Source organism: Culex quinquefasciatus, chromosome 2, assembly GCF_015732765.1.
Source record: "Culex quinquefasciatus strain JHB chromosome 2, VPISU_Cqui_1.0_pri_paternal, whole genome shotgun sequence".
Taxonomy (NCBI): domain Eukaryota; kingdom Metazoa; phylum Arthropoda; class Insecta; order Diptera; family Culicidae; genus Culex; species Culex quinquefasciatus.
In genome coordinates, this window is record NC_051862.1 from 158,226,422 (window position 1) to 158,253,828 (window position 27,407).

Below are 27,407 nucleotides of genomic sequence, written 5' to 3' on the forward strand. Positions count from 1 at the left end.
CTCACACTGCAGCGACGCAGAGCACTGACCATCACCGTCGATGGGCCTTTCTGCGTGTGCATCTGCAGCGAGTTTTGCTGGTGGGCAGTTTAAACCTGATTCAGTCTCGCGTGAAAAACGCAGCGGTGGAATTAGGCCAAAGTGTAGAACGAATGAAAGAACGAAAAAATCAATTTTTAGGATAGCTTTAGTACTGTTTTTGCATTAACAAATATTTTTTGAAGTTTTTTTCACTGTTTTTTTACAATCATTAGTTTCCAAAACATCTGTTCATCGAAGTTTTTTTGCGGCGCTGTAAATCCTAATTTTATAAAAAAAAAAAAAATAAACAGGCTAAAACCCAAGATAATCAATGCAGAAAACATAATTTTAAGTTGTTTTCAGTTTATTAGACTTTAATTTATAATAAAATTTAAAATAAAATTAAAAAAAAACATAAGTTATGGAACGTCCATTATCGAAGGGGAGATTTCACCAAATTAATAACACCGATGTGGTTAGTTAGATTGTCCAAAACGTTCTGATTTTATTGTGATCGAAAAGTCCCCCAGAACCTCACACACGAGGTACTGAGGTTTTGCTTACAGAGCATTAATCGAGCTACTTGCTTTAATCGCGGCGAGGTAAACGAAGTTTAGATTTGTTCGCAGTTTGGGTTACTGTTGTCGGCTGTGCTGACGATGTTGATGGCGTCGATCAATTATGCGGAAAGCAATTTCCGTAACTCATATATTATTGCAATTTGATTTTTGGACCAATTTTGACATAAACTTTTTTTAAATATGCGCAAAAGCCTTTGTAGTGTCAGACAAAACTTTCAAACCTATAATTAAAAACTTGAATCTGAGAAAATTATCTATCTATTATCTATCTATATATCTATATATATAAAAAATTTCGACGGTTTTGTTCGAACGCGAATCAGTACAATACGGAGCGTCGGATCGAGGTGCTTTTTGTTGCATTGGGTTCGTATAAGCCCAAGGAAGGTTCTTTCGCCAAAAAGTGACAACTTTGGCCACTCTGGAACAGATTCCGGAAAATCTGCAGATTGTATGGGAAAAGTTACGTAAAATCAAATTGGCTGAAGAAGCAAACTAGCAAGAAACGTCAGGAAACCAAAAAGGGCAGGACGAAGTTTGCCGGGAAGAGCTTGTATATATATAAAAAATTTCGACGGTTTTGTTTGAACGCGAATCAGTTCAATACGGAGCGTCGGATGGTGCTCTTTGTTGCGTTGGGTTCGTGTAAGCCCAAGGAAGGTTTATATGCTAATTAATTGACACTTTGGCCGCTCTGGAACCGATTCCGGAGCATCGGCAAATTGTATGGAGAAAGTTACGTAAAATCTAATTTTGATCACAGGAGGCTGAATAAGCAAAAAAGCAAAAAACGTCAACAAACGAAAAAAAAGGCAGAACGAAGTTTGTCGGGTAAGGGTTGTAGTTTATAAATTTCTGTTATTGAATATGTAATAATTCAGAAGGGTAATTGTTTCACAAATTTTTAATTCTAAAATGTTGTCTTTTTGTAACTTTGTTGGGATATTTTTCGCAGTGTTACAATGTTCTAGAAAATTGTGGACTAGACAATAAAATATGTAATTGAAACTTTAAAACTTTCTAGAAGAACTAATGGTGCTATTTTACTCCTGACAAAAGTTAAAGCGAGTTAAAAATTGATCAAAAACGTGATTTTTTAGCCAAATCGTTCTTACTTGAACCGGTTTGGTAGATTGGATGTGAGAAACAACTTGATCTACAAATCTACTAAAAAAGCTTGCAAAATCATCACACAGTCCAGACTCGATTATTCGAAGGCCTCGGAAAAATTTCACTTCAGATAATCGAATCACGATTTTTTTGTTTTTGTCTCATTTTGGATTGTCGTGCCTCTAAACTACTCTTAAATGATTTAGAATTTTTAAATCCAAGATGGCAGCCAAAATGGCGGTGAAAAGATATTAAAAAATGCATTTAATTATTTTAAGACATTCAACAATTTAAATTTTAAATCGAATATGATGTAAAAAGTAAGAAAATAAAAGAATACCTACGAAAAAAACATGTTTTGGTTCATGGTTTGAGTATCCAAATTGCCATACAAATCTTCGGATGATCGAAACTTCGGATATTCGAATCTTCGAATAATGGAGTCTAAACTGTAATTCGAACTACTTACTTTTGATACCTAAAATGTTATGTTAACGACCAACAAAAATCTCAGTCAATTGAAAACCAAAAATGTAAAAATCAATGTCAAAAGAATCTTGCAAAAAATCAAACAAGTCATGTTTTCTGTTTAAATCGACTAGGATGGAACTTGGATTAAAGTGGCAGACAACTCTATAAATTTAAAGAAATTTAAAAATGTTTAAAAATCTCCTTCCATCCTTGCGCTTTTTGCCCACCCCGAGCTGATTTCTTCCAGTTCCCATCATGAGACGTAGCAGAGACCATTCCACAGGAGACCATCCCCACATACCATACCATGCTCCACCATGGTTCGAATCGCTCAGAGTTGCCCACAACCGAACATGAGCCCACCCTTGGCTATAAGCGCCTTACGACCGATCGGCGACCCGACGACGACGACGACGACGGTGGGATATTTCTCATAACGCCGTAGTCTGGGGCGCACAAGACGCTATTCCTCCCCAGTCAGTACGAACTGTAACGTCTCGTCGAACAGTCGTCGTCCAATAATTACACCACCTTCGCTTCGCGACGCGATCAGTAGGAACACTTTTCAGAACCTCGACCTCCCCTTCTCGGTGAACTTTGGTTCCGCTAAAAAGGAAGTTCGGACGCGTGTGTGATTATCGTCAGAAGTGCTCAAATTCCTTGACCGCATGACGTAGTCCTCCCCGGTTGATGTCTCAAAACATATTGATATATTAGCTGACTGTGCGTAAACCGCGCTCCCAACGCTGACGACTGGCTTGTTTTCGTTAGGAAGCTACAGGCCAAGCTGGCCGGGTTTGTTGATTTTAAGTGCAAAATGGTGCAGCATAAGTGATTTGTGACGTGAGAAGCGGCCGGAACAGTTAATGACTGTCGTCATTTGAGTTGCGAAAAAAAAATATACACACTTTCAACGAGAGACACCACAATTACAGAGCACGAAAAATGGCCACCAAAGCGATCCCCTCGAGTGAGCGATCCGCTGGGGGCAGCACCAGCACCGGTGGGCCCAATCCCCAGCTCAAGAGTCTCGTGTACTCCAAGTACCGTGAACTGCTGGGGTCCTACAATGGGAAAGCCAACGAGATACTGCAGTCCTATCCGGCGTACATGGTCAAAGAGGACAAAGGATTCGACTTTGTGGACAAGTAAGTTGGGAGGTCGGGTTTAGAGTCGCGATGAGTCATCATCGGTCGTGGGTTTTAGGTGGACCCGCGAAAGTGGCGATGACTTAATTGACCACGTAATAGCCGAAGCATATATGCTAATATGGGCACTCACCAACGCCGTTTATCTTTGGAAGCAGCGCGCGGCCAACGCGTGTGAATCATGGGGCCCAATCATTACGGACACTTGAGAAGTTCGATTGAACTCTGTGCGGTTGTTTTTGGAGAGGCTTTAGAAGGGTTTTTTATTTCATTCTTTATAAAGCAATTTTGCAATTTTCACATAGTATTATTTACTCCTAAATCCAGTAACTATTCAAGCCATTACAAAGAACTGTGTTTTCATACGTCCTCCTAAAATCTTGAAATAAATTTTCTTAATATGCATAAAGTTATTTACAACTTAGTTAGACTACTTTTATAATAAAAATATTTCAGGATTGGTTCCGTAAATGCAACAAATATGAAAGAACGTGTACCAACCATTCGTAGAACTTGTTGTCTTCTTTTTCCATTCTATTTTTTTGCATTTACGAACCCAATCATAATAAAATAGATTTGAAAAATAGTCATATCTTGATATAAATCCTTTTTAGCCAATAAGCCAGGAGAGTAGATCTCTAAATTTTTGCAAATTATTTCGCGTTTTTTTAAATTTGTACTTCAATATTCAGAAGAAAAAAAAAGTTATATTACCAAAAAAAAATCCCATTTCTTTATTTCTCTTGTTTTTTGCTAAAAATTAGATTCCCGAAATACGTATTTTGAAATTGAAAAAAAAAATCTGGGACTTAAAAAACACCTTTAGAGCTTAGTTTAGAGCCATTCCATGGTACACAATCTGGTTCCAGAAATATTTTTTTTGAAAAAAAAGATTTTTGAAAAAAAAATCAAAAAAGCATAAAAAAAAGAAAAAAAAATTTAGAGCTAAAATAAATTTCCAACCGAAAAGTACTATACCGAATTGTTGATAAAGGCACCGATTTTGTAATAATGTCACTTTTAGGCTATAATATTCGGAATTTTCAGTTTTTTTTATTTTTTTTAAATGCTTAACAAAGGGAAGCAACCTCTGACATTTTTTTTTCTTCGAAAATGTTCTAAAATTGTCTCTCTAGACCTTGAAAATCAAAAAATTAGTTTCTGAGATTAACCATCCTACCTAATTCGAATCGATGAAAAAGTGTCATTGGTTTGATTTTTTATGACAAAAAAAATAAAATTTTGAGATTTTCAATAAAAATGTTATCAAAATTTTGGTTAAAATATGAAATGACGAAAATTATCTATTTGTAGACCTTATCAAAAGTTATGCTTGGTTTTTAAATTTCAAAATTATTTTTATTGAAAAGGTCAGAAAATTACACAAAAGTTTTTTTAAGCATTGAAAATCGAACCAATCCAGATATTGTCAGTTGAAAATTACAGGATAGTTAGCTGACACTCATTTTCATTGATTTGAATTCTTGGTAAGGTGTATCTCAGAATTCTGATCTTTTCGAAAAAATGTTTTAATTTTTTTTTAAATCAAGACTAACATTTCAAAAGGGCAAAACATTCAATACTAGAAAAAAATGATTGAAAATGTTTGAACCAAGACAATTTTCAATTCAATTCAATTCGGTTTTATTAGTGAATAATCATGTTACAATTAGTTCATTCGCAGTACATAACAGAGTTTTGGAGTTCCTTGCAGCTGTGTGTTAAATCTCAATCCATTTTGGAACGATTATTGCTTATGACTAAGAGATTACCAAAAGTAAGAAAAAAATAGAAAAAAACTTACTGAAATTGCAAAGGAAAGGGGATAGAAATAGAAAAAGCTTAAACTAGATCACAGTATTTTTTATCTATTGTAGATGTGCTTAATCATTAGCTCCCCGAGGGCCAGAAATTGCTCCGCCTTGTTACGGCAGGTCCGGAACCGCGTCATCATCTCACCCGCTAGAGCAAAAAACTCCGGCAAGGTGAAGAGATCTTCTCCGGTAACCTCTTGCTGGGCCGCATCGCCGCTACCGGCAGCGACCACGCTGGCGAACGATCGCCCCCATCCAGGAGGGAACGCTGAGTTGTCCGCTGGAGTTTGAACCAAGACTAACATTTCAAAATGGCAAAACTTTCAATACTAGAAAAAATGTTTGAACTACAATTTTCTCCCAAAAAACACCTAAAACATAACAAAAATTAAAAAAAGCGAAATTCCGGAATATTTTTTTGTAAAAAAAAGTTAATTAAAAAATCGGCAATTTTTTTCATTGTGTCCATTTTTCTGAATAGTCTTCATCAATACTTACAATTTGCCGAAAACACCAAATCGATCAGAAATTTCCTCCAAAAGATACAGATTTTGCAATATATGCACGGAGAAAAATAGGTTCCCAAAATCGTGAACATGCGTTCATGAAATTGGGAACTATGAACAAAGTGTTTTATGGAATTAATAATTTCGAGAAAATATAGAATCCTACGATCCAATTGATCGCTGCAGACAAATATCCTCGCAGTGCAATTTTTATATGTTGTCTATGGTAACAAAAAGTTGTTGTTTTTTTCTCCCGATACAAAAACACAAACACAGGTATTTGTTTACGTCTTGCACTGCGGCTGTCATGCGCTAATATTTCTATTTGATTTGGTTTTGATATGCGCAATACGTTTAAAAAAAAGTACCATAAAATTTCAACTCTAAAAAAACTAAAAAAACACTGTTCCTAGTTCAATTTTTTGAAATTAAATATGTCTTTATTGAACATTCTTATAATAATTACATTTCTTTTACATTATAAGTGGTATGGCCTAATGCTCTTCATCTTTGTTGTATTTTTTGTTTTATTATTAACTGATCACATTTATTTATTTGCTTCAAATTGTTTTACATTATTGCATTGAATTGAATACATTTGGGTAAAAAAGAAAAAAAATCACTTTAACAGCTAATCCTAACCTAAAACTAAAAAAAAAATAGATCCATTGAAATATTCAAAATCACTAGAACGAGTAAACTACGAACTGTATTTTAAGATGAATGCTCCAAGAGTTCTTACTTGTTCCTGGCGAGTTTTGCAACCACGCAGTGTTGTTGTCATCTCGATGAAAATGTTCAAAAGTTCTTGTGGTGAAAACAGGTCACTACTGCCTTCACCCGTTGATGTTGGTTGGTTTTCCCTCGGTTGCTGACTGAAGCCTGGAGGTGTTGTATGCTCTGCAACTCTTTGCCGCTGATTCAACGGCAATGGCTGCAGATTTGGAACCACTCGAGTAGATCCTGCTCCTGGTGACGCCAAAGCAGGAAAATCCACGTCCGTGTATGCTGGTGGTGTTTTGCGACGATTTGGTTGGTGCCTCGTCGTCGCTTGCTGTCGAATTTTTACAAACTCAGCTCGTTTTGGGCAGCTTCGATTCTTGGTAGAATGGTCGCCGCCGCAATTGAAGCATTTCGCTTCGATGTTCTCGTTGATTGTTTCGCAAGCTTGAGTTTTGTGCTCACCTCCGCAGGTTGCACAACGACTCTTGATGAAACAGTTCCTTCCACCATGTCCAAACTGCAAGCAATTCGAACATTGCGTCACGTCACGGTGCACTGGACGATAACGTTCCCAAGTCACGATGATGTTGAAAATTGCCCGAACTGCTTTCAGCTCAGACGGCGTTGTCGATCCTTTCTCGAGATGAACCAGGTACAGTTGATCACGATACTTGATGTCCTTGTTGTGTCTCGTCATCTTGAAGACTTCGATCACGTTCAACTTAAGAGTTTTGAGCTCTTCTTTCAGCACACTCACATCCATGTCGTACAGGCCTCGGAGGACCTGTTTCATGGGGCGTTTACCTGGATCGTCATGGCTGTAGTATTCAATCTTTGTGTTGTTCAGGAAATCCCGAACGTAGTTGTAATCCTTTCTGGTAGGTAGCAGAATTTTGAGTCCATCAGCACACAAGCGAATGGAAGCTCGTAAAGCACCAGATTTGATAAACCCGGTCAGCCACTTTCGCACCGAATCCGATGACGATGTTTTCACAAAAATGGGTGGCAACTTTTCCCGTCGTTCAAATTCTTCCTTCTCGCTCACGTCCACAGGGAGGGTAGCGAACTGGTTTCCAGACAATTTTAGAGCGTCCTTGCTCAAACTGCCTGGCTTTGCAGGTAGCGCTTCGGCATTCTTTAGCTTCTTCAAATCTGCCGATCCTGCTGGTGAGGACCGCCTCTTTTTCTTGCCCTGAGGCATTTTTGCACTTTTTAAGCACTTTTCAGGAGCTAAAATCCAGGAGTACCTCACTGAATGATGGTCCACAAAGGAATGATGTTCCTAGTTCAGATTTTTATGAACGCTTGTATTTTTATGAACGCTTGAAAAAGTTCCATATTCTGGGCACCCTACTGAACATTCTTTGGTCCCCACAAAGTTTGAGCCAAAAAAAAACAAAAGAAAGCACAAATCAGCCGATTTCGTAGAGAATTGCTCATTTGGTTATTTAATAGACAATGTACCATTTAAATTTGACTAAAATGGAGACGCAGAACTCGAATTTCAATGTTATTTCCTAGAAAAAAATCGAAGAATAAATATAAATAAAACAGATTTTTTTGCGCCATAGATAAGAAAAAGATGTCTATAAAAACCTTTTTTCCAGCTTTTTTTTTACAAAGTTTTGAATGCCAATGTTTTTTCTCATAATTCCAGCAATCGCAATATTTGTATGGAGACTTGTAAACAAGGGTGAAATAACACTTCTTAAAGTTTAAAAAGTATCCAAGATATCTGAAGGAGGAAAAATCAAGAGAAGAACAACAAATTCTGTAAAGTTGATCTGCAATGTTCACCGTTCAAGCCCCCGCAAAACCATTCATAAACTGTATTGCGCCAAGGTATAGGGGAACTATACCCTTTCTCAGCCTATTTCTATTTCCGGCCTATCAGTACTTTGATCATGGATTACAGCTTTCATAAAGTGTTTTTAACTGTTCCAAAGTAATAAATAGTTCAAATAAAAGTGAGCAAGCAACTCTCCATTGTTGATACATCTAAAAATGTTGATTTAATAGCGGAAAACGGCAAAAGTGATGAGAATTGGTCGAACGGCTTTGAGTGATTAAAATGGGTATATTTCCCCTACTTGCTGTTAATTGGACAATAACAGAAAACGTCATTACTCGTAGTGCTTTCAAAGGTACTACTCCTGCCGCTCAGCCAGACCCCACACTCAGTCGTCATTGGGGACGGGCCCATAAAAGGCATTTCATCAACGCTGCTGGTCCTGCTGGCTGGCGCCACACGTCGCCCAGGCCTACGACGCGGAAATCGCTTATTTCCTAGAGGTGTTCTAATGCCCTCACAATAACTGTGCTTTATGGCTCGACCGACCAGCTGGAAGCAGGCACAGGGACATCCACAGACAACGCAAATCTTCCCTCCGTGTATGAAAGTGTCATCTGCAGGTGCTGCGAAGATCTGCGCATACAATGTAGCTCAGCTTGCTTCAAGATAAAGTCATTACGTTGTGCGGTTTAATAAATCTTGTTTGTACAATGAACGATCATCTCGGGCAGGCTCATTGAGATCGGCGCTAAGCTTACCTCGTTATACCTGATTTCCCTTTCGTACAGAGCGCACTGGTACAGTTTGAGGGCAGCCCGGTGCCTCTCGAGTTGACGAGAGTCATCTTCTGTTCGTTCAGATGTGATCCAAGAACGTGCGATTATTTTATGACCGGTATTACGAGCTTACGCCAATCAGCGGAGAGTGGCAGCGCAGTGTGTGACACCAGTAGACTATATAATGCGTTCGCGGGATTTACCCATTTCTGCGTGTCATTCAGTGAGGAAGAAGTTTTAAACCTATTCAAGAAGATCAAATAAAACTGCCGCCACTCGTCTGGGTTGTTGGTGAAGACTTTATCATTAAATGCGATTTTTTTTTTGCGGCTTTGAATAACTTAAGAAATGTTCGAAACTTACTTCGAAATGTTAAAAGCAACCACAAATCATCTAATTGACACACGAGTCATCCACCAAGTTAAGTGACCTTTTACCGATCATCTTTCGAAAGCCTGACTCACAGCGTCTTTCGTAATCTCGGTCCAGCCCTGAAACGCATGGTCCGGTTCCGCAGCCGATACTGTTCCGGTTATCGAATCACAATCTGATGGGTCGAACTGATTTCACCTTTTTGTGGGCCAAACTTATAAAATCAAAGCCCCCTTCATAATCTGCGCACTTTCGCTGTCCGTTTTTGTGATCGCAACTCCCTTTCGCCAATCGCGCTGTCAATCATCGCACGTGAACTGAACAGCCTTCCTCCCGTTGGAACGTTCCAGTCGAACGAAACACTCTCCGTGGTGGGTCAATAAATCTACAGCGGTTGACCGGCCGGCCTAACCGTGTGAGGTGGAGGGAAGGGAGGCAGTAGACTAAAGTGTAAACAGGTTCCATACTTGGGTCATGAGTCACAGGGCAGTATGCCTTTTTTTTTTGGTCTTGTTCGATACGTAGGAATGTTCTATATTGCAACGGCGGCAGCCAGCGAATCGAGAAGAGAGAAAGAATCTTCATTGTGGGTTTGGGGGCATGACGGCATCGTGAGTAATAATTTACTGAGCTGTATACAGATTGGAGGCAAGAATGTGTATCAAATCGTTAAGAAGCTTGAGAGGATTTTTCACACTTTCAGCATTTCAAGTATTTCTTAATTAAGCGGTTTGTATAATCGAATAGTGAGCATTAAAGATTCTTATTTTTTAATTTCAAAATAATTTCTATTGGACAGATCAGAAAATTTGATAAAAGTTCATTTTTTTATATTGAAAATCGAACCAATAGTTTTCGAGATAACGTAGATTGAAAAAGTGGATCTAATTTAATGACCCTGCGAAAAACTTATTTTTTACAAAATATTTATAAACTTTGCTTCTTTTAGTGCCCTAAAACATATCTAGCATTTTTGAAAATGAATAAATTCTTGAAAAATTACAGACTTCGGAAATTTAAGTTTTGATGACAAAATGTCAAATAAAAAATAAAAAAAATTGTTTCCCATGACAACTGGGGCGAATCGAGACTATAATTTGAGTAGGAACAGCAGTTTTAAAAGCATGCACAGCAAAAAATCCGATGGTAAAATCGCATGCAAAAGCATGCACATCACCTTGGTCAAAATAAACACTTAATATTACACACTGCATGTACGATTTTTGCAAACACAAAAAAAAAGTTGCAACCGACGGGATTCAAACCCAGCACCAACAGTAAGGACTGACGCCTTAGCCCACTCGGCCATCAGAACGATGTAAAGCTGTAAGGATAAACGCATACGGTATGTAAAAAAAGTATTTACACCCCTTGGGCACTATGCACATTTTGTGATGAAACATGTAAAAAATTTAAAGTTTGACAGGAACCTAGTACTACGTTTTGTTCAGAAACTCATGCCAAACATTTTGCTACAAAAAGCTCATGAAAAGATGATTTCTATAAAAAGTTATATAACAAATACTATTACGAAAATAAAAAAGGTGCAAAAAAAGTATGTACACCTTTCGTAAAATTAACATAAATAATGTTATTTGTTGACAATTCACCATAAATCCAGTCTCCCAACTCCAAATAGGCATCCTTGACTGATTCAAAAAAGAATTTGGATTGAATATAAAGTTTACTAACTACTTAGTATAAAAGTTTATATAACTCTGGAAATTCTATATAAAACTTATCTAAACTTAATTTTGCAAACTTTTAATTCAACTAAATGTCAATATATTACCATATAATTGCTAAATAAACATTTTGGAGTGGGTATAACACCGTTTTGGGGGTATTTGTATCGATAGAATAGATTTTTCGTTGGAATTTCGTACCAACCCGGAATTACGTCGTAGGAATATCCGCTTGCATCCGAACCGGTCCACGATTCACAAGTCAACCTATGTGGAATCGGAAAGGGCATAAAATTTCCGATCTTTTGATACCCAAACATCTAAGTTTTCCTTAAAACCTACGTTTTTAAATACCTGGGCAAAAAGTAAGTTTGATCCACGAGAACAAAAATTACAAAATTCCATACATTTTTGGCAGGTTGCTCAAACGAAACCATAACAACGTTTTTGCTTAGGTATTTAAAAACGTAGGTTTTAAAGAAAACCTAGATGTTTGGGTATCAAAAGATCGGAAATTTTATGCCCTTTCCGATTCCACATAGGTTGACTTGTGAATCGTGGACCGGTTCGGATGCAAGCGGATATTCCTACGACGTAATTCCGGGTTGGTACGAAATTCCAACGAAAAATCTATTCTATCGATACAAATACCCCCAAAACGGTGTTATACCCACTCCAAAATGTTTATTTAGCAATTATATGGTAATATATTGACATTTAGTTGAATTAAAAGTTTGCAAATTTAAGTTTAGAAAAGTTTTATATAGAATTTCCAGAGTTATATAAACTTTTATACTAAGTAGTTAGTAAACTTTATATTCAATCCAAATTCTTTTTTGAATCAGTCAAGGATGCCTATTTGGAGTTGGGAGACTGGATTCATGGTGATTTGTCAACAAATAACATTATTTATGTTAATTTTTCGAAAGGTGTACAAACTTTTTTTGCACCTCTTTTATTTTCGTAATAGTATTTGTTATATAACTTTTTATAGAAATCATCTTTTCATGAGCTTTTTGTAGCAAAATGTTTGGCATGAGTTTCTGAACAAAACGTAGTACTAGGTTCCTGTCAAACTTTAAATTTTTTACATGTTTCATCACAAAATGTGCATAGTGCCCAAGGGGTGTAAATACTTTTTTTACATACTGTATATGAGCTTGACATTTCGGTCAAGTAGGTTTCCCATACTAATGGGCTACATATTTCAGGGTGTAAAATCACATAAGATTGCAGAAGATAATGCAATATTCATTTTACACCCAGGGCTTTTACACGCAGATGGATTACTACTTTTTTAGTTGTGTGGAATTCCAAAACCAATTAAAAAATATTCAAATATTGTATAGTAACAAAAACTTTTTAAAAATATAAGGAAAACTCTCCCTAGAATAAGATGTTTTTGCAAATTGAAGTTTTTTTTATTTGGAAATTTTGTGTGTACTTTTTTTTTGGCCAAATAAGCCATTTTTTATATAATTATGGCATCTGTCCATAAAAAAAGTTATAAGAATATTCGAAAATATAAGGAAAACTCTTCCTAGAATAAGATTTTTTTGCAAATTGAAGTTTTTTATTTATTTGGAAATTTTGTGTGTACTTTTTCTTCGGCCAAATAAGCCATTTTGTACATAATTTTAGCATCTGTGCATAAAAAAAGGTTAAAATATTCAAAAATCTGGAAATCGGAATTTCTAATTCATTGGGTGTAATCATCAAAGTTGAAAAAAATAGTTACGCTCTAATAAAAACAATAGCAAAATAATCATTTAAAAAAACTTATTTTTGGATATGTTTTCGATGACAAAAAATGGCATATTTTGAGCAATGGCACATTTGATTGGGCGAAATTTGCTGGCCCATTTTTTAAGAGAAAAAAATCCAAATTTATGGAAAACGTACACTGAAATAAAAAAAAGGACCAAAATTCTAAACTCTAGGAATTTTGCCTTCCAAGCAGCAATTGGGTTTTTTGGATTACTAAATAAGGAGAGGAGGCAAAATTCCAAGAATTTAGGAATTTGGTACTTTTTTTATTTGAGTATAGAAAAACTTACAAAAAAAACTTATTCAATTTTATTTAAAGAAGTAGAACTTTACAAAAAAAAATATATTGTACACCGTTTTCAAGTTGAAGCAATATATTTTTTTTTAACGTGAATTTTATAACCTGTAGAAGTTATGACCAAGCTTGACCACTATGGAAAAAATCGAAAAGATTTAAAAAAATTCCACAAATTTGTTCCAAAGATTGGACCAAAGGTTGCTGAGGTACAGCCTCTAAAGAAAAGCAAACAGGAAAAACTGACATTTGAAAAGGCATTGAAACGCTTAGTTTTGACCATATTAAATGTTAGAGTTGATTTACGAATTTTAAAAATATGTATTTTTTTGCAAGAACAGAAAATTTAACTTAAGTCTTATATTTTAATATTGAATATCGGACGCATATTTGGTGAGTTATCGTCACCTAAAAATTCAACGCTATTTTGGTAATATGTAAAAAAAACTTCATTGTTCCTGTTTGCTCTTCTTTCAGCGGTTGTGTTGGTCCAATCTTCAATGTCTTTGAAGCAAATTTGTAGGAAATTTTATGATCTCTTCGAAAAAAAAACCGGAGATGGTCAAGCTTGGTCATGACTTCTATAGAGGAAAAATGTCACGATTTTGACTAAAAATAAACTAATTTGATTTTCATAAAAAAATTAAATCAAAAAAAGTGTTTGACTTTTTTTCTACGTTTTTAAAAAATTATGATTTTTATGGACGAACTCATGATGCCAAATTACTTTTGTGGTACCGTCATCAGGGGTGACATTGGGTCTGGGGGGTGAGATTGGGTCATACAAATTTCAGCATTTTTGTTTGACCCAATCTCACCCCCCAGACCCAATGTCACCCCTGATAACGGTAATAAAAAAGTACACACAAATTTTCATACAAATAAAAAAAGCGTTGAAAATGATTGCAGCTTTTTATTTCGAATCGAATGGTTCAACAATTGTGACTTTTCGATTCGAGAATACTCTAAGACGTTATCCAACGTCAAAAGCTAACACGTGAAGAATCGCTTTAATCTCAATGATTTGCTCAACACCCAACTAAAATATTAAGTTCTCCTCTGTATAGTGTTCGCACTCACAAAGATCAGTAGTAATCTAAATAGTGGTCGTAAATCTCCCGCGACCGGGACCACGGACACAGCTCAACCTGTTGCCATATGGGCCGCCGGACTACGACAACCACCCTTTTCTCTGTATGCGGTTTGAAAAGGGCCTCCCAACGTAAAAGAGAGATGCACCATTTCAAACTTAAATTTAGCCCTGCTTACTCATGGGAAAAGTATTTTTAGTATACACGAATATTAAACACACACACACGCTCAATATTGAAATCCGGGCGCGCGCGGGCGGAGGTTGACCATAAAACACGTTGTTGCTGTTGTTTTTATTGTGGGATGTTTTTGTTTTTGTACGGTTCGATGGAATCGCGATCATCATCGTCGCGGCGTACATCAGCTCTATAAAACCCAAGCGTGGATAAATTTATTAAGTTTGAACTTGAACCTGCCCAATATGGTGCATGCAGAGCGGGTTTAATGGCAGCGATTGTTGCGGTTGATGAAACTGATTCATTCGCAGTACAGGTTTGGTAATTGCAATAATTGACCGCCCAATCTCACCGTACTCAGGATGTGGATGTATTCGTTGTGGCCCTTAAACCAGCTGCGTATTTTGTTGAACCGACAGTGAATCAGCCGGTGTAATTTACATAATCCCTCGTAGCTGACAACAAGTCACGAATGGTACGTACGAAGACCTTCACGCTGCGCAGAAAGGTCGCCGCGTCACTGCTACACTTTGTACAGCATCACTTCCGACGAATCTTGTCAGGGCCATGGCGAGCTGGCGACAGAACGTCCACTTGAGCAGTTGTCACGCAAATTATAGTAAATACAAGTTCTGCAAACATTTAGAACAACTTGGTCGAACCACGCGGTCAGTCGACTCGTTTATCTTAACAAACACGTGTTTAGCTGCGTAACGGTTCTCGCGAAATTCGCTAAGATCCATGCGAAACACGCGTGAACTTGAAAATTTTGTTTTCAAAAATAAAAACCATTCTTCACGCACACCTTTGCCCACAATACGTGCGTGGTGTCAGTTTAACGGTTGTTGTTATGAACTGGCGACTCCCACCAGGGTTACCAGGTCAAAATTTGAAAAATCTGGCAAAGTATCGAATAAAATCTGGCAAAATCTGGCAGACGGAAATCTAACAATTCGGAGTGGTGAAGGGGAGGGAGGGTATAAATCAATCCAAAAGTTTGTAGAATTCAGATGGTTTTACTGGTTGTATGGGCGTCAATATTTTTAAAAGATAGGCCCTGTTTATATACAACAACTTTCCAGAAGACACCATTTACCTAGGATGCACTTAAAACGAGTTAGAAATAAGTGTCCTACTCATATTAGGTAAATGTACTGCCAGTGTTGTCAGGAAATATAATTATTTTCTTATTTTCTTTCTTATTTTCCAATCGGACTTTTGAAAACGCTATATCTTTTTTCAGAAGAGAGATAGAACCATACTTTCTTCCAGAAAGTTTTAGAGGACAATCAGGGCTACACTCCTACGGTATTGGTTTTAAAATTGAGTGAAACCTGAAAATTATAAAAATCAAAATACCAGGGTGGCCACTCAAGTCGGGAAATCGGAAAAGTCGGGAAAAAGTCGGGAATTTATGATTTTTTGTCAAAAAGTCGGGAAAAGTCGGGAATTTTGAGCATACTTGTTTGAAAATTATTTTTTAACTCTTGAATTATTTTGTAATATTTTGTACAATTTTCAAATTGAATTCACTCATTTCTGCTTTAGTAACTTACTTTAAATTCAAGGTTCTTTTCACTATTTCAATAAATTTGAGGCATTCAAAATCTTAATGAATATTGGAGTCTTTGACACAGATTTTCATAATATTTTTTATGAATCAAATGATCGCTATTAATTTTTGTTCATCAAACAAGAGGTAAAGTTAATGAAAAACTGATATAAAAATAGAGCCTTAGAATTATGATTCTATTTAATTTTGTCACATAATTCAATATTTGAAAACAGATTCTAACTTGAGTTTGGCAATGGTTTTTTTGTAAATATTTTTAATTGTTTAACTAAATTCATTTAGTAATTTAAAATTTGTTTTTTTCCGAATGTTCTCATTGAACTTTTTTTTGTGAGTATGGGTAAATTACCTACCATAGATAAAGCTTATTTTCAGTTTTCGGAAAACTTAAATATCGAATAAAATCCAAAATTGAAAAACTTTTTTCGTTTTGAAAACATAAATAATATATTGAAATTGCAAAAAAAAATAACAATAATCCAAGAAATTTTCAGTTATTGCAATTTAAAAAAAATTGTCTTAAACATTTTGCTTAAAATAAGTGGGAAAATATAAAATCATATCAAACTGAATTATCATTGAAAAAAAAAACAGTTAAATACTGACCACTAGATAAATTAACATAAATTCAATATCAAAAATTACAAAATTAAAAAGGGAACTTGGCAAAAACGTTTTTTTATGCATTCCTTGACATTTTTCTAAATCCTTTGAATGAATAATAACAGCAGTCATGTTTTAAGCATTCTTTGTTTTAAAATAATGATGAAGTTTAAAAAAAAATTGGAACGCTATTTTAAGTTCAGTTATATTTAACTTTGTGTCATTTCCAGTTGAAACGAAGTATCAAAAACTATACGTTTGCCAATTTAAAAAATAACGTGGAAGTTATAAGTATTGTTGAACTTTCGATTATTTTTTCAAAGATTAATTGTTTGTGTTTCTACTCTGAATCATAAATAATGAAATTCAATTTTTGAAGTTTTTTTTATTTGTTGTTTAGTTTCTGTATTTACAAAAAATGCCTATGTTTTTTTTGCCTATGTTTGGATTTTTTTTTAAATCCATTGAGATTTTTTTTCGGTGGTTAATATTGACTGTTCTTATAGAAAGTTTTTTGTGTGAAATCATTCTTTAGATAAGAAATGCCTATTATTTGAGCATTCTGGAAAAGTCTGAAAAAAAAGTCTGGAAAAAGTCGGGAATTTGAAAATGAAATTTGAGTGGTCACCCTGAAATACTAAATCCCATACTAAATCCCATACAAAATTGAATCGCTTTGCGCAAAGTGTGGGCTGAACCAATCGCTCCCAAATTTTGGGGGTTGTTCAGGGACCCAAAAGGGACCGAAAAAACTTTGTTCTGAAAAATCGATCATGTCGAGCCATCCTAATAGGCACAAAAATTATAAGTTACATTATCTCTAAGGAAAACACAATCAATTTTATTTTATTTGCAATAAAATTCATTCATTTTAATCAAAAAGTTGTACAAAAATGGCTTAAAGTAAAAAATCTGCCAAAATCTGTCAATATCTGGCACAGAGAAGGGCGAATCTTTATTCTGGCAGACACTTGAAAAATCTGGCATTCCCAGATTTATCTGGCAACCTGGCAACCCTGACTCCCACCACTCACTCAACACTTATTCGCAGAATTTGACCGTCAAAAAAATGCTCCTGAACAGGCCTCTACACCAAAAACATCACGCAGCGTGAACGTGTAGTAATATGTTTTGGTTTGCAATATGTACTTATTTGAGTAGTTAACGTAAATGTTATCGCCTAAATTCAGCCTCGTTGTCATCGGCACAATAAAATAACAATAATTTTTTTATCATTCTTCATTTAATTTATTTAGGATGAGTACTCATAATCTGCTGATAATTAGAATAGGGTTTCCCACTAACGTTTTTACACATCTTTACACTCAACGATAATAAATTATGTTAAGCCAATACAATTTTATATGCAGAAAGTCACTTTTTCTGTTATGGAAATTTTTGAGCATGTTAGCCATTTTTGAAACTCATGTCAAAATCAGAGGATCGTACAGGGCAACTTCTTGCATTAAACATGATGTAGGGCAAAAGGAACAATGGAGCACCCGCAGTCGAGCAGTTTTTGACAGTTTGCTCCATAAGAAATAGGGGAAGGTGGGGCAAGACGACCATATGGGGCAAGAGGAACAATCGCTCGTACGGCCGTAATTTTTACAATTTTGATTATTTTCAGTATGAGGAATTGTTGCTAGCAATGCAATTAGCTGATTCTACTACCACATAACCGCCAAAACGACGTAAACGCCAAGGGGCATAAGATTTAATGAAGTTTTTTTCAAAACCTTTGTTTTCTTATAATATTTGGATGGTACAAAATAAGGCTCAGGGTTCGTTTTAAGGCTCATTTTATCAAAATGCAATTTTTACTAGATCAGTAGTGTCCCTACCAATGACTTGCACCTACTACAAAGTATGATTTAACGTTTAGTTATTTTTGTTGAGAGCTTTTAAAAAATCTTGTTCAAGTGGGGCAAGTGTACCAAATGGATTTTTTGTATGGAAAAAAATACGAATTGCTGCAAGAACATATTTTATTGAGAAATATATAAATAAAAGTACTTAAAAACTGATAAACAATTGTAAAAAAAATGTCAATTCAAAATATAATGATATTATGAAAATTTCCTTTTTTTCATCTAAGTAATATTTTTTTTCGGATAAACGATCAAATTTTTAGTAAAATATTATTATTCAATCTAAAAATGAAAGAAACGTTTCAAATACATTCTAATCTGATGTATCTAAGTGATAACAGTTTAATTGTTAGCAAATTAACATGTTTTTTCATGCATTGTTCCTCTTGCCCCAACGGGTTGTTCGTCTTGCCCCACTAGTTGAGAAGAACGTACGGAAAATCAAAATTTTTAAAATCATTTTTTTATATTAAAAAACAGATTTTTTTAAAAATTTGTTCTATCAAAGTCTTAGTCAAGACCTGGAATAAGATGATTATAAAAAAACATTGTAGAAAAAAAGCAAAAAATGCTCCATAGAGTTATCTACGTGCACTTGTATTGCGTGTACGTACACGAAAAAGATTGAGGTTAAATTTTGTACCAACTAGCAAAACAAATGGCGTGCTAGTGTGCGTGAGAGCGGGCTTAGATAACTCTATTGCCCATGTAACCTACACACACAAAAGTAATTGTTCCTCTTGCCCCATGTGGTCGTCTTGCATTTTCCACTCCACTTTCCCCTACATAAAATAGAAGTTTTGAGCTTTCTGGATCGACGTCAAAAAACGACAAAAAAAGAGTACAGGGAAAAAATAAGCAATTTTTTTTACTTTTTATGACTTAACTTAAATTAAAAAAAAAGAAGAATTACAAAAGGATTGTTTGCGCTAAAATTTAGGATCAATCAAAATCTGGTACTACTTGTCGATACTATTTTGGAGATTGACACTTATCTTAACGGCAAATAACTCGGTAAATCGATAAATGAACGTGTTGTGCTGACATTTTTTTTTTGTAATTTGTTGCATAAACTGAATGAGTCAGCAGTTTTTAAAGCATTTAAATGTTTTAAAATAGGAAATCGATGTACTAATACAGTTAATAATAGTTGGTCTGTATCAGTCCTACCAAGTAACCACAAGCACTTAATTGCAGTATTAATTCAGTACTAAATCAGCACTGGAATGTTTTGAAGTAGTAAATAAGCTTTGCGAATGCCTCAAAGTAGCAGGAACTTTGCAGCATTACAATTGGCATTAAACACTATTTACGACCTTGAAAATAAGCTTCAAAGCATTTGATGTTTATAAACAAAGTAACCCATCGGTATGCGAAACCTGCCTCAATGGCCTTCAATGGCATGCTGTTATTGACGTTAATCCTTCTCCCGTCATACCGTTCTGATAAGCGTGTGGGCTAAGGCGCAGCACTATGGGGTTTCAGGCGGCCATAAATCGAAAAACCGATATACTCTAATTATTTTTTTGGTATTTTTTTTTCGAAAATAAACATTCTAACTAAGAAAAATCCGGAGTTTGAAAGTTGTAGGTTCAAAATTCACTGAATTGCAAACCTTCAAAGGCGAAAATGGTAAGAAAAAACATGTTTTTTGACAAAAAAAATATTATTTTTCATAGTTGTACTGTGTAGCTGTTTATGTATTTTTTCCTGCATCATTATATATATTCAGAAAGGTAATTGATTTAACTTTTCAATAATATTTTACAAAACACACTTTTACAGGCTAAAAAAAATTATAAAAATAAAAAAGATGGATTTTTATTCAAAATTTAGTTTTTTCAACTTTGTTAATGGAGTACTTTTTTTGTGTGCATTTGTGCAATCTGAAAATTTTGTAGCTTAAAATTTGAACCATGTCCTAACTTGTCTCCAAATTTCAAAGTGCACTTATGTGCACTTTTTGAGTTATGCCATTTTGAACATTTTGATTCATGCAAGGAAATTAATGATTTCGCGTATACGCTTGGTTAAAATCACATTATTTACCTGCGGAGGCAGAAATGACGTACCTGTTATGTATGTTTTGAAATTGATTTGATATTCATGACTTTGTTGGTACTTAGGTACGTTTAATAAAATTAGAAATTCCTATTCTAAATATTTTACAGAAACGATTCGTCGAATATCCATATCAGTTCGTTGTTGTGTTCTTTTGAAAGTATGGATAATAATACCGTAGTGTCCCTGTACGATATAACGAAGCACTATTCTGAAAACGTGAGAACTGCTTTCAGTATATTTGTAAGAATTACAACATTGCAGAACCATCACATGATCAACTCAGGGAAAAACCACAGAGGAAAAACTACGCACGTTGTTCTGTAGCTTCAAAACGAGGTATACAAAAGCCCATAGAAGAAGTTCATATTTTAAGTAATCTAACGACAATCGGTTACATAGTGATTTTGATTTAGAAGAATTTATCGTGGAAAACGTGAATTTTGCAAGTGGATCAACCAAAAACGTGGACGAGAATCCATACAATGTTCCATAAAATAAACCGTCTAAAATTCTAAAACACCGCAAAAATCAAATTTTAATTGGAGGGGGAGGGGGTGTCTTCAAAGAGAGGTGGATTTTAACTCAAGAAAAAGGGGAGGGAGATTGAACGTAAATCTGAAACTTTAACATAGCATAAACCGCCATTCCGTGCATCAAATAGACAGAGCAAGAATATTAAAATTCACCACTTTAATGCATGTGGCCTCAAATATATGAAAAGATCGAAAATTAAACTTTTTTTTTGGAAAAATATCAAATTTTATTTGTTTTCATTATACTAAGTACAAACAACACAAAAAAGTCACAGAAAAGCAAAAAAATATTTTTGGCCGCTCGCTTATATGGAAATACCCCATAGTGCGCAGGTCCCCCTGTGAGTACCAGTTTTAATTTTGTGTGCACTGGGTTCAAAAAACACTGATTGAAAGGTTCCTTTTGTTTTTTTTTTTTTATTTAAATAAAAAACTGCAGCCTGTAATAATGCTCAATTTTTCAAAACATATAGCACAAAAGACATTATCAAAAGTGTAAATTTTATGACTTTTCTCACAATCAAAAAGCTAACAAGTTGCAAAAAGAAGATTTTTTCAGCACGAGTCGACATTTATCAACCGAGGTTTACCGAGTTGGATACATACGACGAGTGCTGAAAAAATCAAATTTAGCAATTGCGAGTTGCTTACAAAAATTTTTGCAACGCTTTTTGAATGGAATTTTATGTTAAACATCCATGTGTTAGGTAAATTCAACGTTTAAAACAAAAAAAACATTGAAAAATGTTTCTTTTGGATTCTAGTGCTGAAAAGTTCAACTTTTCATCACTCATTTCAGTGCTGAAAGTAGAATTTTTCAGCAGTGAAATTGAAAGATATTTATTTTCCATTTTGTTATTCTTGGTAGAAAAAAGTAGGCTGTTTCGTCGCTCAATAATAAAAGGAAAAGCAAGTCATTTCACGACGGAATTACAAAAAAAATATATTTTCAATACATTGACAAAGTCTCATAAAATAAGTACAGACATCTACTGCCCCTGATCGCATAAATGTCCCATATGCATTTTAAACATATGCATCTTGAGTTATTGATGGTGTTTCGTTCAACATCATATGCTCTTTCAGAAAAGCCTACAACATCCAGTAATTTGTTCTAGAAATCAGGAGGAATTCCAGTTTTTTCTCGAAAACTTAACACGTAGCCTTATGTGTGGGACAAACTTCAAATGCGATTTTCTCAGCTTGCTGTTTTTGCGTATGGGGCATTTATGCGAATATGTGCAGTCAAGAAGATTTAAATTAGTTTTTAAAAAGGATTTTAGACGAATTTTTAGAAAGAGGTTCGTTCAGAGATGAGGTTGGGTTTTAGAGGATAAAAAAAAAAGACTTTTGTGAAATTTTATGTTCCTAAAAAAACTCGATCAAGCCTTGCATTTTATAAACTAAAAACACTTATTGAAAACATTTTGAAATGTCCAAAAATTTTGCACTTTTTAAAAAGAATTAATCATTGTGATCATCTGGATCTGTCTCGAATATATGTTTAAATTCGCAAACACTATTCTGTACAATGCAACTCCTTTGAGGAGAACATTATAAATGACGTGTGGCGACAATGCACGGAGTTTTGTGATTTGTGGAAAACATCTCTAATTGGAAATCAATTTTAGGGATATGAAAAAAAACACATAGAGAAGCACTATTTGTGATAATTTTCTTAACTTATCACTTAAACGAAGAGTTATCAGTAAATCATAACAATTGCTTTTTTTGAAATACATTTTTAGGTGATTTAAGGAAAATCAAAGATATTATTTGATATGACGTTATAACGATAGAAGACATATTCATTTGAAAAATAAACTGCAAACTGCTTATGACTAATTGGATATATTTTTTTCTTAAAAATAGTTGGTAGATCTAGTAGCGTGCCCAGCTCCTCGAGGAAGGTGGGGCAATTATATGGACGTTTTGAAAATTTCGTCGTTTATGGACGCCCCCTGACTAAAATTAGAACAAATTTCTGAGGATGGTGGGGCAGTTGCCGCTAGTGGCAGTGCACGCTAGTGGGTAGATCTAAATCAATCAAAAAAAGTTCAATTATTTCACTGCATTATATATTAGGGTGGGTACGTTTTTCAAAAAGTTCTCGGATCAAGTTTTAGTATGGTCCCCCTTGTAGGGCATGCCCATAGGGACTTTCATACCAAATATCAGCTCATTTGGTTGTAAACTGGTTGCGCGCATCAGGGTTAAAGTTTACATGGGAATTACTATGGGAAATTGGAACTTTTGTTCAAACGCTCCTACAGGTCTGGGAAAATCACGCGCCAACTTCTGGTATGGTCAGGCCTATGAATGGTCTGGAGAACACTTTTCCCGAAGAGAGCATATCGATTCGTTGTCCTAGACCTGGCGCATCGGCAAACAATCCGACGTCTCCGGAATCAACGGTTTTCCTGAAAAAGCATCACATTTTCCTTAGCATGCTATGAAAGCTTGAGGCACACGGCGACGCCATACGTCAGGCAGCTACCACGTGGGTGAGAAACGGCTGGAATATTCAATTGCAAACCTTCTTTTAACTAGAAAATGATCATTTCGAGCGATCCTGATATTATTTAGTCGAATTCAGAATCTTTGCATAGCTAATTTGTATTTTTTTGCAAATATTTTAACCACGTGGTAGCTGCCTGACATATGGCGTCGCCGTGTGCATCAAGCTTTCATAGCATGCTAAGGAAAATGTGATGCTTTTTCAGGAAAAACCCTTGATTCCGGAGACGTCGGATTGTTTGCCGATGCGCCAGGTCTAGGGACAACGAATCCATATGCTCTCTTCGGGAAAAGTGTTCTCCAGACCATTCTCCTTAGGCCTGACCATACCAGAAGTTGCGCGCCTGATTTTCCCAGACCTGTAGGAGCGTTTGAACAAAAGTTCCAATTTCCATAGTAATTCCCATGTAAACTTTAACCCTGATGCGCGCAACCAGTTTACAACCAAATGAGCTGATATTTGGAATGAAAGTCCCTATGGGCATGCCCTACAAGGGGGACCATACTAAAACGTGATCCGAGAACTTTTTGAAAAACGTACCCACCCTATTATATATCTTTACCCGTCACTTAAAGTACATGCACCAGAAATACTTTGACCGAATTTTCAAACAAACAAATTTCGCAACAAAACGCGTTGTTTAGTACTTCATAAATTTAATCCCCTCGAGAGAAAATAATGGCTTCCTTATTCCTTGATGCAAAATCCTGTTTCTCAGATAATGTGGTTTGAACCCAGGAAGCAGCGAAAAAAAAAAATACATTATGAAAGTGGTGCATTCACCGATTCGCGGCGCGAAATGCTATTTTTACAAAACGAGTTGCAACCATCCGGTTGATCTGGTCAAGAAATGTGTCAAAACATTAGCGTGCAGCACGAGGTTTCGTACAAAGAACACACTTTGCCAGACGTAAACGAACGCGCGTTGTAGACAATTTAAGAGCCTGGTAAAAATTCGTGTTTTTTTGCGACACCCACACGCGGGACACAACGGGAGATGCATCGTGCCGTTTTTTTTACTTTTTTTTTTCTTCAGAAAGGTATATCCTGCAAAATATCAGAAACCGATTGAAACCGAAACGTGAAAGTGACGGCGCTGTCGCGGTGGCGCCTTTTATTGTTTTGGTTGTAAATTTTTCAGGAAAATTTGACCATACACTTAAATTTGGACTGACCTCGCCCACCCACACGTATTTCGAAACAAACACACGCGTAGCCTACTTAGCGCAATGACTGTTGATAGAGTAGAGTGTTTGGCACTTAATGGATTCTCAATGAAACAGTTATGATGATGAATGAGCTTTCGTTTCGAGCGGACAAATGTGTTGACAGGCCAGGGCCAGCGAGGCAGCATTGGAGCATTTTCCGGAAGTGAACCACTTACGAGGGTGGGTTCGTAACTTGATCTGGCGCACCGTGGCAGTATTTTTGAATCGAAGGATGTCCAATTCTTGAGTGAAAGTCGATTTGTTGATTTGGCAATGGGGTTCATGACCGCGAAAAAACAGATGCTAAAAATGCCAATGAAAAGTTAGAAAAGAAAATTTCAAAACACGCACAGGGGAAAAAAATGAAAATTATAGAACCGCGAGGAAATTTTTCGCACAACGTCGTTTAGTCTGCAAAGTGTGTGGCGCGGCCGTGGATTTACGATTCGTGCGGATTGTCTAGTTTTTCCTCCTCCTCCTGACTGGGGAAGGTTTGGTTGGTGGGAGAGCTTTGGGGGTGGCCAATTTGTGTTGTCTTTTCGCCGATTTTTGCCACCGAGATGTGATCGCGGGAGTGTTTGGTGGCGAGATTCGGAGCTGCGGATTGCATCATCGGTATTTTTAGCATTTTATTCAGAGAAAGTCCCAAACTCAGGATGCCGGCACTGGATGTATTTTTTTTAATGTAGTTTACACGATTATTTTTTTTTGTTTTTCCAAATTTTACTTCCTCTCAAACACGCCGAATTTCGCGGAATGGAAATAAAATCGATCGGAGTGCCAAATGGGCGCGTTCAGAGGTTGGCTGAAAGGAAAACAATTAGAGGCTTTCGTGGAAAAATGTGTTTTGCTTTATATTTGCTGTAAACATTTTAAGCAAAACTTCGACTACATTACAGTTTAGACACACTTTCGGTATTTGATTGTTTTTGTGATCATCCGAAATTTAAGATTTTTGGGATCCTGAAACAAATTAAAAAAAAAATACAAATCACCTATACTTGCTGGACTTTGATATGGAAATTCTTAATATATTTTTAAATGTAACTCCGGTTTAAAATCATTAATTATTCGTAAAAGGTTCATAAACCATCTTTTTGCCTTTCTTACTAAAGAAAGGTATAGGTTTTACTTTATGGCTGGACGTCATTTTCATATTCGAAAATACGTCGATTCAGCATGAATTTTAATCGGAAAAATCGTTAAAAAATCACACTGCATCGATTTTCGACGCTCTATCGATTCACCATGACAGAACTCGTCTATCTCCAACCCTCAACCCTCGAATTTTGAGAAAATAAATTCCGTGGAGGTCGAGTGATGTTCGTATGGGGTAAAATTTTGCAAAATTTTTTGTCGCGTCGTTCTCAGCTCCCATATATCCGATTTCGATTCTTCTGAATGCAGATGAAAGCTAGTGTGCTGAACCTGGGCGAGTTGCCGCGCAAATTTCGAAATATCCATCTGTTTTCGGATGCGGCCAGACTTTTCAACAAAATACACAGTTTTCAAATGAAAATATGGTCAATTTTTTTCATTTTCATATCTTTTATTTATCTCAAAAATTGCATTTTTCGAGCTCTACAACCTCCCAAATTTTCATCCAGATTCATAATATGGTTCTGGAGTTAAGGCCGTTTGATTGACCTACCATAAGAAAAAAAATTCCTAAAAAAAAGGTAAAAGCCTACCTGGTGACCTTCGCCAACATTTTTTATTTCTAATTTTATTCGAAATTTCGTTCTACATTCATAGTACAGACCATGAGTGAGCATCTGAAACAAATTCAACATCTATCGGCAATCCCGATCAATTTTTAGAACGATTTACTTTTTGCCTTTCTTACTAAAGACAGGTATAGGTTTTACATTAAGGCTGGACGTCATTTCCATCTTCGTAAATATGTCGATTCAGCATGAATTTTAATCGGAAAAATCGTGAAAAAATCACACTGCATCGATTTTCGACGCTTCGTCGCCAAGTCGTCAAGTTGAGCTTCGAATACTGGCGCGAGAATGCTGGCGCATTTATTTTGTGGCTCGACTTATACTCGTTTTGTAGTAGCTTGTCTACCGATGTTTCCTACAACATGTAAGATATCGTAGCTTTTCGATTTCTTTTGCCCTGTCCGTTTTTGCATAACTGTCCAATGTTTATGCAAAAAAATTTGTGACATAGGACATTCATCCGGCTACAATCAACTTTTTTCCCGTGCGCTCCTAAAATCGCCTAAATGTAAACTTCATTTTCGTAAGTTTATTTAACAGGGTTCATTGGATTCCAATAGGAGCTTTCTAAGCTTTTCATCGTTTATATCGTTTTCAAAGTTTTCAATGCTGGCGACGCCAATGGCTTCCTACCTAAGGTTCTCGCAATTGAGTTTGTAGTGGTGCGGTTGTTAAAAATAGCTATCTCTGACTCTGTCACTTTCGTAGAAGCTAAAGCTGAAAACCAAAACCGCGGTGTGCGTTGTCACTGGAGCATGGGAAGCTTGCTATGATCCCGTTTGTCATAAACGCTTGTTTGATTACAAACGTACAAACATTTTGTACGATTGAAAATATTCTTTTGGTGAAAATCATATCATTTATAATACATTACTTTCATCATAAGACTTTCTTTTGTGCTGACGTTATAAATAAACAAAGTCGATGTTATAAATTGAAAAAAGTTCTACCATTGTTATATTCTTTAGTAAGAAAGGCTCT

The 27,407-nt window shown here is 35.8% G+C and overlaps 1 protein-coding gene across 1 annotated transcript in view; it reads left to right on the forward strand.

Annotated features, from left to right (window-relative positions):
• Positions 1-2,654: 2,654 nt before the first annotated feature.
• Positions 2,655-27,407, forward strand: part of LOC6041488 (protein piccolo) — a 40,532-nt gene continuing 15,779 nt past the window's right edge. Inside the window, exon 1 of the mRNA XM_038252296.1 lies at positions 2,655-3,331. Coding sequence (XP_038108224.1) covers positions 3,129-3,331 — 203 coding nt within the window. The 5' untranslated portion in view covers positions 2,655-3,128. The remainder of the gene's footprint in view (positions 3,332-27,407) is intronic.